General features: G+C 36.9%; 1 protein-coding gene across 1 annotated transcript; it reads right to left on the bottom strand.

Moving 5' to 3' along the window:
* Window positions 1–2,759: 2,759 nt before the first annotated feature.
* On the bottom strand, window positions 2,760–13,278 carry LOC105039737 (G-type lectin S-receptor-like serine/threonine-protein kinase At4g27290). The gene is made up of 7 exons (XM_019848194.3): window positions 11,820–13,278; window positions 5,888–6,022; window positions 4,697–4,845; window positions 3,899–4,106; window positions 3,576–3,813; window positions 3,323–3,473; window positions 2,760–3,235 (listed from the first exon to the last, which is right to left on the bottom strand). The coding sequence occupies exons 1-7, from the start codon at window positions 13,036–13,038 to the stop codon at window positions 2,927–2,929; spliced, it is 2,409 nt and encodes an 802-aa protein (XP_019703753.1). The 5' UTR covers window positions 13,039–13,278; the 3' UTR covers window positions 2,760–2,926.
* Window positions 13,279–17,125: the final 3,847 nt, after the last annotated feature.

The following is a 17,125-nucleotide window of genomic DNA, read 5'->3' as shown; positions in this document are numbered from 1 at the left end:
TCATCTAAAATCCGTCAAATAAAAAGATTCAATTCTATTATTCATCAAATAATCGAACCAATATGGGTTCAGAGCATCTAAATCCAAAAGCAAGTACTAACCCGAATTTAAACATTCATAAATGACTATAAATTCATGATTATAAAATAAATTAAACTTCTGTTGTCAATTTTTTTTTCAGCTTGTTATGCCGATCTTCAAGCTTGGATTCCTTTTGCCGATCCTAACCTTATTTCTCTGTTCAAACAAAAAGAAAAGAATATGAGCTACACTAGCTCAGTAAGTAGACTTCCGCTTCCTTACCGGATCAAGCATAAGTTTTTCATGATAATGCAATATTTAGAAAATAACAGATAATACAAAATAAAGCATTTCATAGAGCATATAACAAAACAAGTTATAAACTCATCATGCATGCATAAATCATGTATATTTCACAATCATGAATCGTAAATCATTTTCATCATGTATTCATGTCATGTTTCAAAATATTGCTCACAGATATTCATGCTAAGGTCACTATTATACCCGTGACAGGGCCATGTTTCTTAATCGACAGAGTTCTTAATTCATGTGCCAACTTTATACCCGCTGGCAGGGCCATGTTTCGTGTGGATGCTAGCTTCGGATGTCGACCTTCCCGAAGGGATTCATTCATAGCCATCTGAGAGCCTTTGAAATCTTTATATCTTTTTCTTAAAGCATACATATACATAGATGGAAAAACAATGAAATTCATGCTTCATAATCATACTATTTTCATAAAACATATTCATGAAATCAATACTCATAATAAAACATGCTTTTTCATATCACATATGCCGATCCTTATTTTATGAAAAATTATGATTTCATCAATAGTAATTCTTTGCATAAAAACATGATCATTTAAAAATAAATAAGGAGCATAGGATCTACTTACCTCGTTCATCTTAGATCTTCGGACTTCGTTAGAAGAATCAGCTAATCCTATTTAAAATATCAAATCATTATCAAATTCTATTCCATAAATATAATAAGATTAAATCATAAGGAAAGAGGATCGTTGACCGAATGTGTCGGACTATCCAGATACCAGGATAATTTAGGATCTTTGATCTGAGAGTCAGATTCAAGTGACTTGATCAAGAAATCGTGAGGTACAGATCGAATTAAAGTCAAGATCAATCAATAGGATTCTTTAATAATAAATTTGAAAGATCTTTGATACGATCAGATGAGGTTGACATACAGCACGGATATCAACGCAACTTCAGATCATCTTGTTAGAGTCAATATGAGCTTCTAAAAGATAAAGGCATGACTCGATACAGGATTCATAGACTTTTTTTTTTAGAGAAAGAAAGTCGGTCATGAGAGAGAAAGTAGAGAGAGAAAGTGGAGAGAGAATCTTCGTATCCTTTAAAAGTGACAATCATGATTGAGATCATCAGAGATCTTATCAAGGTGACTTAATATAGATTGACCATGATTGATATTATCAATTTCGAAAAAGAATCGGATCGGGATCCGATCTACTGCACGAATTTCGGAGCAGTCCCAGATCATCATATTTTCATCTCAAGTTTATCCTAGGGTCTGTGATGTAATCAAAGAAAGAGAATGACCCTAGAGAGACGAAATCCATAATGAGAGAGAAAGGTCTAGAGAGAGAAAATAGGAAGAAAATTTAGAGAGAGAAAATGTAGAGAGAAGGTAGAGAGAGAAAGTCTAATTCTAGAGAGAGAAAGACTTAAGAGAGAGATGAGAAAAACTTTCTCTCACATGTATTTATTATTATTATTATTATTATTAATATATATATATTTCTTTTTCTTTTTCTTTTTCTTTTTCTTTTTCTTTTCTTTTTAGAGAGAGAAAATAGAGAGAGAAGAGAGAGAGAAAGAGGGAGAAAGAGGGGAGAGAGAAAATTTTTCTCTTTTCTTATTATTATATTTTTCTTTTCTTTTTTTTTTTTCTTTTTCCTTTTTCTTTTCTTTTTCTTTTTTTCTTTTTCCCTTTTTCTTTTCTTTTCTTTTCTTCTTCCCGGGCTTTTATTGGGCCGAAACAGGGGACCTTAAGGTCCCCGTGCCTTGATCGGCCGATCACGGCCATCTCATGGCCGGTGGTGGCCGGCGGCAACGGCCGACTCTCCCGGGTTCGAAGAGACCAGGGCCAGCGGTCGGCGTGACCGTCGGTGTCGGAAAATCAGAGGAAAGAGGCGGCGAACAGGGGGTTTTCTTCTCCAACTAAATCCGGCGACACCCGTCGCCGGCCATCGTGCTCACAGGCACGGGAAAGAAGGGAGAGAAGAGAGGGAGAGGAGGGAGACCTTACCACAACCTCCGGTGACCCCCACCGGCGAGAAATCGCGGCGAACACGGGTCGAGGAGTCGCGGCTTCAAACGGGAAAATCGGAGGAAATCTCCGGCAATCGACGGCGACTGAAGGGTTTACCCAAAGAGGAGAGAGAGGAGTTTCTTATAGGGTTCGTCCTAGGGTCTTTCAATGGCCCTAGGACTTCAATTCTTGATCGGAGAAGAGGAAGACTCCGATCGGGAGTCTTCCTGCTCTGTTTTTTTTTTCCTTTTTTTTTTTTTTTTTTTTTTCGGGTGGGCTTTGAGCTGGTTTTGGGCCTCAATTGGGCCGGGTTATCACAAACTGAACATCATAAGCATTTAAGAAAGTGACAATTACACCTTTTGATACAAGTTTTGGAATGTTTGTCATCATGGAAAGACTAGAAAATTCAAATGAAATCAGAGGAAGAATCCATTCCATTAAGCAACAGGAAATATCTGGTCATGTCTAGAAGAACAGTTAATTACCGAGTCCTGAGCAATTTAAGTGAAACAATGAATTGAGCAACTGAATGGTTCCTGTTTTGATGAATTCCAAGAGTAGTTGGAATCTCCTCATATGAATTATTGGTTAGACTGACATAGCTCTAGCGACCTTTTATTGTTGAAATTGTGACATTATTTGCAGAAGAAATGTGCTGCATGTCTAACCGTAAGGCCTCAATTGTCATGTGTCTACCAAAGAAGAAAGCAGGTTGATTTGGTGTTGGTAGAGCTGCAGAACCGTTGCTAAGCATAGAAGAAACAGCAGACATTGTAGGCCGATGTGCCACATTTTCTTGCACACATAGGAGTGCCACATTAATGCATCTTGATAGCTCATTAGCTGGACAGCTATCCCCTAGAGATGGATCCATCAGCTCTGCTTCCTTCCCTTGAGTCCACAGCTCCCATGCCTGAAGTAAAAACATGTCATTATTAAATACAATGTAGGAATTCAGTTATGAGGAGAACTAGTGTTTCTTCTTTGCTTTTTAGCTCACATGTCCTATGAGGTTGAGTGATGGGCCGAAATTGTGATTCCCAGCATTTCTCTTTCCACTCAATATCTCTAGCAGGAGGACTCCATAGCTGAAGACATCAGACTTCACTGAGAAAACACCCTCCATTGCATATTCTGGTGCCATATAACCACTGGACTCCATCATTTAGTAAAAGTGTATATTAGTTGAAGTGAGTATTATGTACTTTTCTTTAGCAATGGGGTGATGCATTGATGAGGCAAGTGTTACTCACTATGTGCCAACAACCCGACGCGTATTTACTTGTGATCTATCCAAGCTGCAGATTCGAGCCATGCCAAAATCAGAAATCTTTGGGTTCATATCAGCATCTAAGAGGATATTGCTGGCTTTAAGATCTCTATGAATAATCTTCAATCGGGAGAACTTGTGAAGGTAGAGGAGCCCTTGAGTTATCCCTTCAATGATATGGAGGCGTCTGTGCCAGTCTAAGAGAGCTCCTCTGGTTGAATCTGATCACATTTGGAATCCATGATGTTAGTAGCTGAAAAATTGTAAAAAAAAAAAAAGAAAAACATACACACAATGATGAGTTACCGAAGATATATTTATCCAAGCTTCCGTTTGGCATGTACTCATATATCAATATCCTTTCTTCTGCTTCAATGCAGCAGCCGAGAAGCCTAACAAGATTTGTGTGTTGAAGTTTCTCAACAAGTTGAATTTCACTTTTGAACTCCTCGAGGCCCTGTCCTGAACTTCTTGACAGCCTTTTAACTGCAACTTCTCTCTCAAACAGCATGCCCTGTGATGGTGATTAATCGCTATCATCTCCTTTATACATCATAAGAATTCTAGTATTTCCTCCCCATTTTACAGTCTTAAATGAGCACAATTTTTCTTTCATGGCCTTTTTGTATCAGATTGGTGTTTGGTTTATTACTCTTAACTACAATCCCTGACATTCATGTTAATGCATATTTATGAATTAGGTGTGCTTGTATATGTATCTGCACATCACCCAAAACACCTTGTTTTAGATTGTATGAAGCCCAAAGGGAAATAAGACATTGCAAAGCATGAATGCTATAAGCATTTTGGGTCTAAATATGATTTTGAGTCCGACAACTTATTCTATTCAGATTTTTTTTGAAAGAAAACCCATCAAAACAATAGATGTTAAGAATTTTTCCTGCAAAAATACATGCATTACATTAGTTTACATCATGCATAATGACATGGGTATATGATGAGCTGCGACAAGATATGATAAAGAGGATAGGATAAGATATCCTAATCGGGTAGATACACTGTTTCATGGGTCATATGTTGTTGCTATGATGGTGTAGTTGAAACAAGTGGATGAACATAGATGCCTATGAAATTAAATCTCACCTTATAAACAGGGCCAAACCCTCCCTCGCCAATTTTGTTAGTGATAGCAAAGTTTTCGGTGGCAGATGTGATGGTGAACAAGTCAAATGATGGCAGTTCGAGGACTTCTCCTGTAGTAGCTTCATGATGGTAGGAGATCCTAGTTGTACCTGATATAGAGTGACCAAATAAGAATACAGCTAGACCAATATTTAACTTAACTCTTTTTATTAGCTTGTATATTCACAGTTACAGCATCCTCATCCATATTTGATCAAGCGTTAAGAATATAATGATGATTTAATCTGATGCCCTTCTGAACTATTCGAGCCTTGGTCCTCTAAATTCCAAGTGTAAATATAAAACATGTGTTTGATGATGATACTTGTCACATGATATTCTTGCCCTAGCTTGAAATAATGTAATAATGTATGAAATAATTTAAGAGGCTGCATGCAGATTGATAAATGTGTTGAAACTTTTTTCAAGTTCATCTTTCACTCAATAATACTCTTGGTTTATCTTGCATTCTTTACACCATACGCAATCCTATTTATCTAGATGACAATCAACAAATAAATAGTTCTGTTCCAAAATAAACAAATAAAGAGTTTGATCTTTCAATTTTAAATTTCAAGAAGTTTGCATTATTTGCATTCCATTCTCCTAAAAAAAAAAAAATGTTTGTATGTGGGCCATTACTATCTTGTTAAAGAAAATTGAAGAGAGTAAAATGAGAGTAATATATCTGGGGAAGATCTACGTAAAATATGGTAACAGATGCACAGAGCAATTTCATATCTAGGTATGCAAATGCAATCAGTTAGGGCAGCCAAATTCACCTAGAATCATTCAATGATTAACAAATTTTAAATGGATATGCAAATTATACTACCAATAGGTTACAAACTAGTGATGCTAGACAGTGTTGTTGCCTGTTGGTGATGACCATGCAACTATTACTTTTCTTATTGCCTCTTTCAAGTCTTGTTTATATATGAATTAATACATAAATGAACCAATAACTTGACATTATCATTTTATTTTATCAATCATTTTTAGTCTTTATATTTTTTGTTGGCCTATATCGCATTTACTTTTTTAATTTTCTCCTAATTCTAAATCCTTTCCCTGCTGCATTCCTTCCAAATATTGTATTTATAATATAATTATGAGATCAACTCATCTGTAGAGGTGAAGCTGTTGTTTTACCTGTTCTCTTTTTCAATCTCTTCCTTATGCACCACATAAACAATACCAACACTAGTAAAGAAGCCACAGCACCAGCCACTGCTCGTAGTCCACCAATGACCCATTTTCGCCTCCTCTTGGTATGTGATGATTGACCTGCATGATTGCCACCAATGCAGCAAATAATATTAGCTTGCCTTCTTTGTTTGCATTTTTTCTCGAGCAGTGACCCATTTCTTTCTTCGATAGAAAAGATTGCCGAACTATATAACAGGCATATGGCGAATTCCATCTAAAGAAACATATTGTCCCTTTTTTTTTTTTTTTGATAGATTTAACATTGAAATGATTCTTTTTTTTTTCCTTTTATTTTTCTTGGAAAAGAAACCATTGAAGTAGACGAGGTTGGCCGCCACACATGCCTCCGGTCAGAAAACTCCACTGTTGATCTGAAACGGTGGCTTGTTTCCATCCTCTTAGTCTACTCCATTCACGTCTAAATCAGGTTAAACCTCCAAATAATTTTGTTTCTAAATGAAAGAAAACGTAAAGGACAATCCATTCAAAGGAATTATTTAGTTCTATAAGACATCTAAATTTCAAACATGGAACCTCCTTCGTTTTAAGGGAATATCCGGGTGCTTTATTTTTCACATGTTTAAGTGTTCACAATCCTCATAGATCATCATTGAGGTCACCTGAACTGTGACCCTAGTCGGGTGACACTCAAATCTTGGCACTATGATGTGCACCTGCCAGGGCCGTTCCTGATATTTTTTAGGCCCGGGGCCAAATAAAAAAAAAATTTCTATTAAAAATTAATATATTTTAAATATTAATTATTATTGAAAAATTAATCTACGTATATTTTGTAATGCAAATTTTTTTATAATTTCTTTGTAATCAATATTTGACAATAATTCTTCTTCAATAGATAGCATAGCTAAACCATTTAATCTTTCCTGTAACATTGTTGATCATAAATATGATTTTAATAATTTTAATTTTGAAAAACAGAAGCAGAGGCAACAGTGACAGGTATGGTCAATAATATTCTATATGCAGTTGATGTATTTGGATAACAATTCATTTCATTAATATAATTAAGTATATCTATAGCAGTATTTTTTTCTTTTGGCATAATTGCTTTTAGAACTTTTAATTCTGAAAATAAATCAATCCCATCAAGATCATAATGATTACCATTTGTTAAAATATTTTGAAGATTAAGATAAAATTTTTTCAAACTTTCTTCATTCAATGAAATTAATATTTTGAAATCAAACAAAAATTCAAAATTATTTTCATATAATTGAAATTGTTCAAACCTATGTTTCAATGAAAAGATAGCTTGATCTACTAAATATAAAAAATAATTAACTCTAAATGATTTTTCTGGTGATTGTTCAATATCTACATTAATATTTTCATCAAATTATCTTTTTCTTTTTACTTGATGTTTTATACGAAATATAGGATCAATTTCCATCTCATTTGCAATTTTCTTAGCTAAAATCATGACAGAAGTAAAGCCAGTCTCTCTATATCTTTCAAAAAATGAAACTAATCCTTTTAACTGATCAATGGCAACATCTATACGCATATCCTTAGATTATAAATTTTTGCTAACTAAATTAACAGTAAATAGTATATCATACCAAATAATCATTCCTAATAAAAATTTAAAATTTTTAAGCTCATGTGTTGCTAAAGATTCAGTTTCACTCTTTATTTTTGAATCCTCACAAATTTCAGCTAATTGATATAAAGCTTCTCTTATTTGTGAAGTTTGAAATCTTATTGCTTTGACGCTCTCAATGCGACTTTTCCAACATGTTTGTGATAATGGCTTTAATGTTAAATTAGGTATATTATCAAGTAAAATTTTTCATCTCTTTGTAGAACCACCAAATGCATTATATATACATTGTATTACACCAAAAAAAGTTTTAGCTTTACTACAAGATAAAGCCACATCACAAAGTGTTAAGTTAAGACTATGACAAGCACATGGTGTATAAAATACTCTAGAATTTATTTCTAATAATCTTTTTTGTACTCCCTAATTTTTTCCTTTCATATTAGATCCATTGTCATATCCTTGTCCTCTTATATCATCAATGTTTAAATCAAGAGTTTCTATAATAGATTGTAATTCATTAAAAAGGTCTAAACCTGATGTATTATCCATTTTTAAAAATTCTAAAAAGTATTCTTCTATTATTATTGGTCTTTTTGAAATATTCACACATCGTATGATCAAAGATATTTGTTCTTGATGACTTGCATCTGGAGTACAATCAAGTATAATAAAATAATATTTTGCTTCTTTAATTCTTTTAATTATTAAATTTTTTATATTAGATGCTAATGCAATTACTAACTCATCTTGAATTTTATGACTAAGATAATGATATTGAATTTCATTATTTTGAATACGTCTAAGATGTTCTTGCATAATTGGATCAAAAACAACAATCATTTCAATTAATCGTAAAAAATTACCATTACTATTTTAATAAATTTTTTCATTCGTTCCACGAAAAGCTAGAGAATTTTGAGCAAGAAATTTAACAGCAGCTACTATTCTTAATAGTACTTTTTTCCAATATTCTTTCTCTTTATTAATTTGCTCTTGAATATGTTTATCGATTGTTTGATTTTTTTTAAATCTATTCTGTAAATCAATCTAAGTGGTCATATTATGAATGTGATCATTACTAGTTTCATGAACTTTAAGTCTTTCACTAAGGTGTTTCCAATCTCTAAAGCCATCACTTGCTAATTGACTTCTACTACTATTATCATTTGATTTAAATAGCTTACAACAAAAACAAAATAATTTATCTAACTCTTTTGAATATACTAACCATTTTCGGTCATGTTGCTCTCTATTTGGTAAAGTTCGATCATAATGTGTTAAAGAAAAATGTCTATTATATTGATCAAGAGGAAACTTTATATTAATATCTTTTTTAGGATTATTTTTAATTAATAAATCTTTAAAATTTATATCAAGACTATCCCATATCCTAGGATCATAAATGTCAAAAGTATTTGATTCATTTGATTTTTCATTCATTAAATTTTTATCACCACTAATGAGATCATCTGTGCTATTAGTATTATTATTATTAATATTATTATTATCATTATCTAATTCACAAGTAACATTTATATTTTCATTGACAAATTCACTAGCAATATTATTTGAATTCTCAACTATATCACTTTTTTTACTTATAATAAATTTATCAAGACCTCCTTTTAATGATTGAGTCAATTGTTCTTGTTTTCTTTTTTTCTTAAGTTTTTTATGACCCGAAGGATATTTTCTAGGTATCATTTTGATAAATAAAATAATAAATATTAGCTAAAATTAGTAATCAATAAATTTGAAGTTTAGAACAATAGAACCTGATTTAAAGCTTTTTGATAGAACAATAGAACTTGCATGAAGGCTTTTTTGATGGAACAAAATTTGAGCAAAAGCTACTGTAATTGTAATAAAAATTTAAACCTGAAAAATAAAATATGATAATTAATCAATTATTTTAAGAATAAGATATAGTAAAAATAATAAGAAAATGAAGTAAAACCACAAGCTATCTAAAAAAATAAGATGGATATAAAGACCATAATTATATTTATTTAAAAAAGCAAGTCCTAGGTGTATAAAATTAAATATATTCCATCATATGCAAGAATACTGACATATTGATTGAAACTCTCACATGGACGGGTCAAATTTCATATACCTAAACCAATTGGATTATAATTAATAAATCCATGTAATTATATTGTGTGAACCATCTTTTTTTTTTTATTGTGTGGACTGTGGACCATCTTTTTTTTTCCTTCTTCTTCCATAGTAAAATAAAGGACTCATCCTCTCTTTTTTTTAACAGAACAGTGTGGATCATCTTTTTTTTTTTTTTTATTGTGTGAACTGTAGATCATTTTTTTTTCTCTTTTTTTTTCCTTTTTCTTCCAAGGTAAAATAGGGGATCCTTTCTTTTTTTTTTTTTTAACAGAATAGAGGACTCATCCCTCGTTCCTGAGATAAGGTCGTAAGGGAGATCCTCCTCTCCGACCAACACTGTCCACAACTAAAGGAGCGGTCTCCGACGATCGGATGACGACAACCACAGGCTCCAATGATTTTTTTTAATTTTAAATTTGTTACATGTGCGTAGAGAATGGTCAGAGAAAAAGTTTATCTGGAAGACTCAATGAGCTGAGAACAAGAGAAGCTGAGAGTACAACATATTCAATGATCTAAAATGAGAAATAAAAAAATTTATATATAAAGCATCAAAAAATCCAATTCAGCCAACAGGTCGAATAATTTTTTTTTTCTTTCTTTTTCCACGATAAAACAGGGACTCTTTCTCTCTGTTTTTTTTTTTTAACGAAACAGAGAACAATTCATCCCTGTTCCTGAGGCAAGGCCACAACCCATAAGGGAGATCCTCCTTCCCAGCGATGTGGCAGTCTTCAACGACCGGACGATGACAACCACAAGCCCCGGTGACCGACGGCGGCCTAACGGTGCCGGAAAGATAAAAAAATAAAAAAATAGGGGAACTTGCTGAACTAGAATTTCAAGAATTTTTCTGACAATAAATCGGCAAAAAATCAAGTTTAAAATTCATAGCAGATTGAAAGAAGAGGATTGAAGAGATTTACTTAACTTTTTGACGGATTTTGATCTGATTTTTGGTGTCCAAAATAAAGAAGAATCACCGACGGACAGCAGAATAGGAAGAAAACTCTGAGAAAAGGTCGGAGACGAAGGAGGAGACGGGGGAGAGGAGCCACAGGTCGTCGGATCCGAAGGACATTAAGGGCTAAAAAGCTTAAAGCTGTTGTTGGGAGCCGTTAGGATGCCGAGACTCGGGAGAGGGAGAACGACGTTTGGTTTACCTAGAAAAAAAAAATCGGGGGCCTGGGGCGATCGTCCAGTTTGACCCGCCCCAGGGCCGGCTCTGGCACCTGCTTCCCTAAGGCATCTCAAGTATACCAGTTTGGTACTTGTGCTAGTAGGATATGTTAGACTTCACAACCAGAGACCCAACTGGCATTTCTTAGATGATCAATGCATTTCAGCTCCATCTAGGAGTAAAAATGGATCAGATAATATCTGTTTAGATCCATTTTCATACCCGAATATATACAAATATAGATATAAAATTTAAGCATCTAACTAATATCCGTATCAAAGAAAACATATTAAAAGAAACAAGTGGCCATGTCAACATGATATTTCCTTAGTTTACCTTCTCCTTCGTGATATCCCTGTTCTGGTGATGATAAAGCTTAACCATCTAATTTACATCCATATTTTTACGATCCAATTCATACTCATATCTGTTTAAAATAAAAATGAATACGAACTTTTGTATCCAACTACTACCTATATCCAATCCGCATTTGTCAAACAAAATTGGGTATGGGTACGAACATGCTAATATCCAATCCATTTTCAGCCCCAGCTAGCTCCACGACAAGCCACTTTGGTTCAAATTTAGGTTGCAGACAAGAATCTCAATCATAAATGTCTATGGCCATTGAGGTCTCTAATTGAAAGCGGGATGTGCATATTTCATCCTAGAGGCAGTTGTTGTAGCAAGTTTCTCCCCTGCTACCTGTATACCAGTCTATATCTCCAAAAATATCAGAAGGACAAAGGTCAACAGCGATAAGTAGCATTACATGGCTGTAACAGTCGCCCTGCGTCCAAGTTATGGCTGATCAACTCGGAAATTGATCAGTCACGCAACTGTACTGTTCCAGCCAGCTGATGGTGTTACATAGTTCTTGCGTAGTAGCCCCATCCATCGTTCGTTTGTTACCGAGCTCATAAGCTAACAGAACCTCTCTGCTTCATGCTAGAGCTCTAATCTATAGCATCGGTGGTAAGTATAATAATTCTTGGAATCGGTAAACATACCTAAGTATGATGCTGCAGCCCGGATGTATAGATCGTGTCCACCATTTGCATACCGCCGCAGCTTAAAGAGATCGCCAGCCCACATGATGCAGCCTATTCCTTCTTCGTAACTGGCAAAAGCAGAGCAAGAGCAGTTGCGCAAGCACGCATCTCTGCACTGCTCCAAGCTCATGCTCATGTTTTCCACGGAATTTGACATTTCTGGATGATTTGTTCCCGTCATGAGCACGAGTCCGTCGCCAGCCCCGCATGCTAAACTCGAAATTCTCCTGAAGCACCCACTGGAAGCATCCCCGCGAGACCAATTGAGGACTGACCTGGGCTCTGTTCCGATCAAACAATTGCACGCCGGGAAGCTATCAGGGGTACAAACACTGTTGGGTCCACATGAAACTAGGTCACACGTGTCTTCCAGTGCTTGCCATTCTTCCTCCTTATCAACCCAAACAAACTGCTGAACCTCCCCGGACGAATTGAACACCACCCTCGATGTTATGGATCGTTTCTTGGTATCGTAGGTGAGAGTTACCTCGTAGGGAGTAGAGACATAGTTGAAGATGAACAAATCATTAGAAATCAAGTCCATCAGGGTCACCCCTCCGCTCTGGTTCCAGATAATGGCTTGTGGGGATCCACGAACATCGATTCTGAGAGAATAGCTCCCGGGAGAGGGGTCAACGGGGCTCCTCCACGGTGTGAGGTAGCGATCGAGACCCGTTCCAATGTCCATACCCAGCTTCATGCCCGGTAGCAACGTGTCGGACGGGTAATCGAAGCTCTGCCATGCAGGGGCCGGGCTCTTTTCAGAACTACCTTCTGTCACGATAACGAGGTTCCCCGAGTCCAGCAACCTCGCGACGGGGTTGCTGACCGAAGACGGGACTGTGGACCAGATCGTGCTGTTCGTCTTGGTATGGAGTGCTAGGCTTCCATCGGTGCTCAGCTCAAGAACTCCGGAGGAATCTAGGAGTGGGTTCTCTCTGTTGGCGACCCACACAACTGTTGGAACGGGAATTTTATGATACCATATACCCAGGTATATGTTTGTGGAGTTGAGAGGGCTGAAGAAACCCAGCTCGAAGACACCCCCGGCTGACACCAAGGCTTGATCGCCCGCGATTTGCTGGCTCGGAGTGATGGTGTCCATCGCGAGAGAGAGAGAAACATCGAAGGAAAATATCAGAAGAAGAACCCCTGATACAAGCTGTTGCTGCTTCATGCTTGGCACTCGTTCAGACCACCTTCACGTTGATTCGCTCCGGTGACCGTATTATGAGCAGAGAGGTCTGAACCGTGACCGCGTTGGTCAATCAACCATAATTTTCCAAGAAGGCCGCCTCAACGACCAGAAATTTTTCTTCAACGCGAGACACTCGCCCTGATTTTTTTCTTCAATGACTTGAGTGGTGTCACATGCCGTAACGAATTCCGAGACTGGTCTAATCATGGCAGCAGGATAAAGCACAGCGTCTCTTGACTTGGGCTTTTTTTTTTTATTTATTTTTGTTTTTTTTTTTAAGATCCGTTTTTGTGGGGATAAATCATGTTATTGGATAATCTGATAATTTTTAAAAATTATTTATCTAAAAAATAATTATTATGACATTTGGTTGGTAAAAAAATATTTTAAAAAATAATATTAAAAAATTATTACGTCTGATTGAAGATAAATTTATATAAAAATATGATTAAATTTATAAATATATTTTTCGACATAAAATATTTTTTAATAATAAAATAGTATTATCAATTTTAATTAATTTTTATATAATAACTATATAATCACATATCTCTTTGTATAATATTATTTTAATTTTAATTTTTTTATAAAATTTTTTTATTAAATAAATTTAAAAAATATTAAAATAAATTCAATCATTACGTATGCAGTTTTATTAAAAATATTTTGTGAAATATGAATTATCATAATTTAAAAATTTATAAAATATTAATTTTTCATGATATTTATTTTATTTTTTTAAAAAAATAAATATGATATTTATTAATTTTTTTATTATCTTTTTCATCTATTTTTCATATCAAACAAGATAATTTTATAAAAAATTTATCTTTCTACGCTGGGTTATCTTCAATCCAACGGATCCTTAAAGAAATATAAAAAGGGCATATACACAAACTATTGTATACGGACACGAAGAAGTAAGGAAAAAAGATAGCCACAGCAAACAACAAAATAACTCATAAAAACTGAGGTAATAACAACCGACATAATGTAATAAATAACAATGATCACTAAACATAAGTAGCTGTGTAAATAATATTGTGAAACCACAGAAAGCCTGAAACTATAGAGATAGAAGATCACCCAGCTCAAATAATATAAGTAAAAGCAAAATTATTAGGATGATAAGTCCATCGTTTTTCCTCATCTTACTGAGTTCTTATCTTCACGTCGCCGATGCTTATTATCTTCCCCTTTGGCAATGGCAGCAGGCCATGCTCCCAGCTCCAATTGTTCTACAAACCATTAACAATATTTTTTCCTATTATTAATATATTTATTTACATTCAAAAATTAATAAGCTGTTGCTCAACTATTAAAAATATTAAATGGATCAAGATTTAATTAATTATTTATATTAAGACACTCGAAAGGCTTATGTTTGGGTACTTGTTACTCATAGAGTTAGCCGTTAAAATTAACCTTTTAAAGCAATTTTATGAAGATATCTGATGATTATATGCAAGAAACACCATCCAATCTATTTGGTATTTACCTATTTCTATCTCCTTTATTTCTTCTATATCAATGACTCAGTAAATTTTAACTTCTCTTATTTGAGAAATGAAAAAAAACTCAGGCATCTTCGATTGATCTAAGTCATGATCAACCGTAAAAAGGAAGTATTTAAAAAATGAAAGCACTGTTTATTAGGTTGGAGAGAGCGGTTATCCAGAAAATAATAGAAAGGAAGTGAAATAACTCAAGTTTGGTTTTTTTACCCTCTTTTGCATTTTTCTTTTCTTTCTTTTTGTTTTTTGACTCTTGCTTGAACAGCTCTTTTCTTTACAATCTTGTCACCAACCCCCGTTCAGCTCTTCGTGACCTCCATGCCATAGCATGTAAAAATCACACGCACGCATACACGTATGGCCCTGGGCCGCCCATGCCAGCCGAAATTTGGTGGGCTTAGAAACGATAAATTGGCTTGTAGGACAGGCCTGAGTAGGAAAAAGAAAAAAAGAAAAAAGAAAAGAAAGGTCCGATCTGAAAAATCGGGCGGGACCTGAGAAATTAAAAATTGGCTCGACCCCAAGAAACCCAGCCCAAGATAATTATGTATATTTAGTATATATTATATTGATTATATTAATTAATTGAATATTATAATAATAAAAAGTACGCTATATATTAATTAATATATCAATATCGACTCCGTCAGGTGGGTCTGGTATTAATCTTTCAGGACCCAGCGGCGGTTGGACAAAAAATAGAGGGTCCTTGTCCAGGTTGGACCGGGCCTGGGTACAAAACATCGGTCCGAATTTTCACTATAGGGTTCAGTCCAATATTTGATAAAAGGGCAGGGAATGGAAGGGGGAGATGTAATGACTAACTGCATATGTAGAGCATTAAGCTAAGGCACCGTGAGCATCAAACCTCTCCGTCATTGCAATGAGTGATGGGTAAATACTGAAAAGGATTTCCTTTGGGAGAAAAAAGGTAAACTGCAACGGGCAACCCTTCGGTAACTATCTAGTTCACCTACTCACCAGGGCACTAATAGATGCCAGTGCTTTTCTATTGGTCTGTTACAATTGGGGGAGCTACAGTAACTGGGTGGAGGGTTTGGCTGGTATCTTTCGCCCCGAAGAATGATTGATCTTTCTTTACGACGGCAGTCGTTGGATCACATTTTTTACATCTTCCAAAGCATAATGAATCTTTTTCTTTCATCAACAACATATACCACGAAGCTAACATCGCGCTCCAAAAATTTTGAAAAATATGATTTAATGATTGACATCGTGAAAAAGAACAATCGTTCGTGCGAAAGATACAGTCTGAACCCTTAGTGCGACTCGCACACGCAAGCCACCCTCCCCATTCAAGGGATAGGCCCTCCAGGGGTAGACAGTTTAGTTGGGGGCTTTGATATCCACTTTATTCTAATGATCATTGTTGGGTATAAAATATCCCTCAGCCGAAGTTCGTGACAGAAGTGACCCTCCGAGAATTCTACCGACTTCCGACCATCGGCGACATCTCTCCGAACCTCTCTGGCGGCCAAGCCTCCGCAACACTCCCAAGTTTTGCCGACGGATAAGCCCCCACCAGCGTCGACCGGATTCTTCACGACGGACGGACTCCACCCAAGTTTCCACGATGATCGACCACCTTCTAGACTGCATCCGGACTCCTACGGGAGCCGGACTTCGTCCCCGACTTCAATTGCAGGTAGACTTCGTCCGGACTCCTACGGGAGCCGGACTTCGCCCCCGACTTCAATTGCAGGTAGACTTCGTCCGGACTCCTACGGGAGCCGGACTTCATCCCCGACTCCGACTGCAGGAAGACTTCGTCCGGACTCCTACGGGAGCCGGACTTCATCCCCGACTCCGGCTACAGGAAGACTTCGCCCGGACTCCTACGGGAGCCGGACTTCGCCCCCGACATCAATTGCAGGTAGACTCCGTCCGGACTCCTACGGGAGCCGGACTTTGTCCCCGACTCCGGCTGCAGGAAGACTTCGCCTGAACTCCTACGGGAGCCGAACTTCGCCCCCGACTTCAATTGCAGGTAGACTCCGTCCGGACTCCTACGGGAGCCGGACTTTGTCCTCGACTCCGGCTGCAGGAAGACTTCGCCTGGACTCCTACGGGAGCCGGACTTCATCCCCGACTCCGGCTGCAGGTAGACTTCGTCCGGACTCCTACGGGAGCCTGACTCCGCCCCCGACTTCAATTGCAGGTAGACTCCGTCCGGACTCCTACGGGAGCCGGACTTCGTCCCCGACTCCGGCTGCAGGAAGACTTCGTCCGGACTCCTACGGGAGCCGGACTTCATCCCCAACTCCGGCTGCAGGAAGACTTCGCCCGGACTCCTATGAAAGTCGGACTTCGCCCGGACTCCTACGGGAGCCGGACTTCGCCCCCGACTTCAATTGCAGGTAGACTCCGTCTGGACTCCTACGGGAGCCGGACTTCGTCCCCGACTCCGGCTGCAGGAAGACTTCGTCCGGACTCCTACGGGAGCCGAACTTCGTCCCCGACTCCGGCTGCAGGAAGACTTCGCCCGGACTCCTACGGGAGCCGGACTTCATCCCTGACTCCGGCTGCAGGAA

This window comes from Elaeis guineensis, chromosome 1 (assembly GCF_000442705.2).
Source record: "Elaeis guineensis isolate ETL-2024a chromosome 1, EG11, whole genome shotgun sequence".
NCBI classification, from domain to species: Eukaryota; Viridiplantae; Streptophyta; class Magnoliopsida; order Arecales; family Arecaceae; genus Elaeis; species Elaeis guineensis.
Note: the sequence above shows the minus strand (reverse complement) of the source record. Positions and strands in the feature narration are given on the sequence as shown.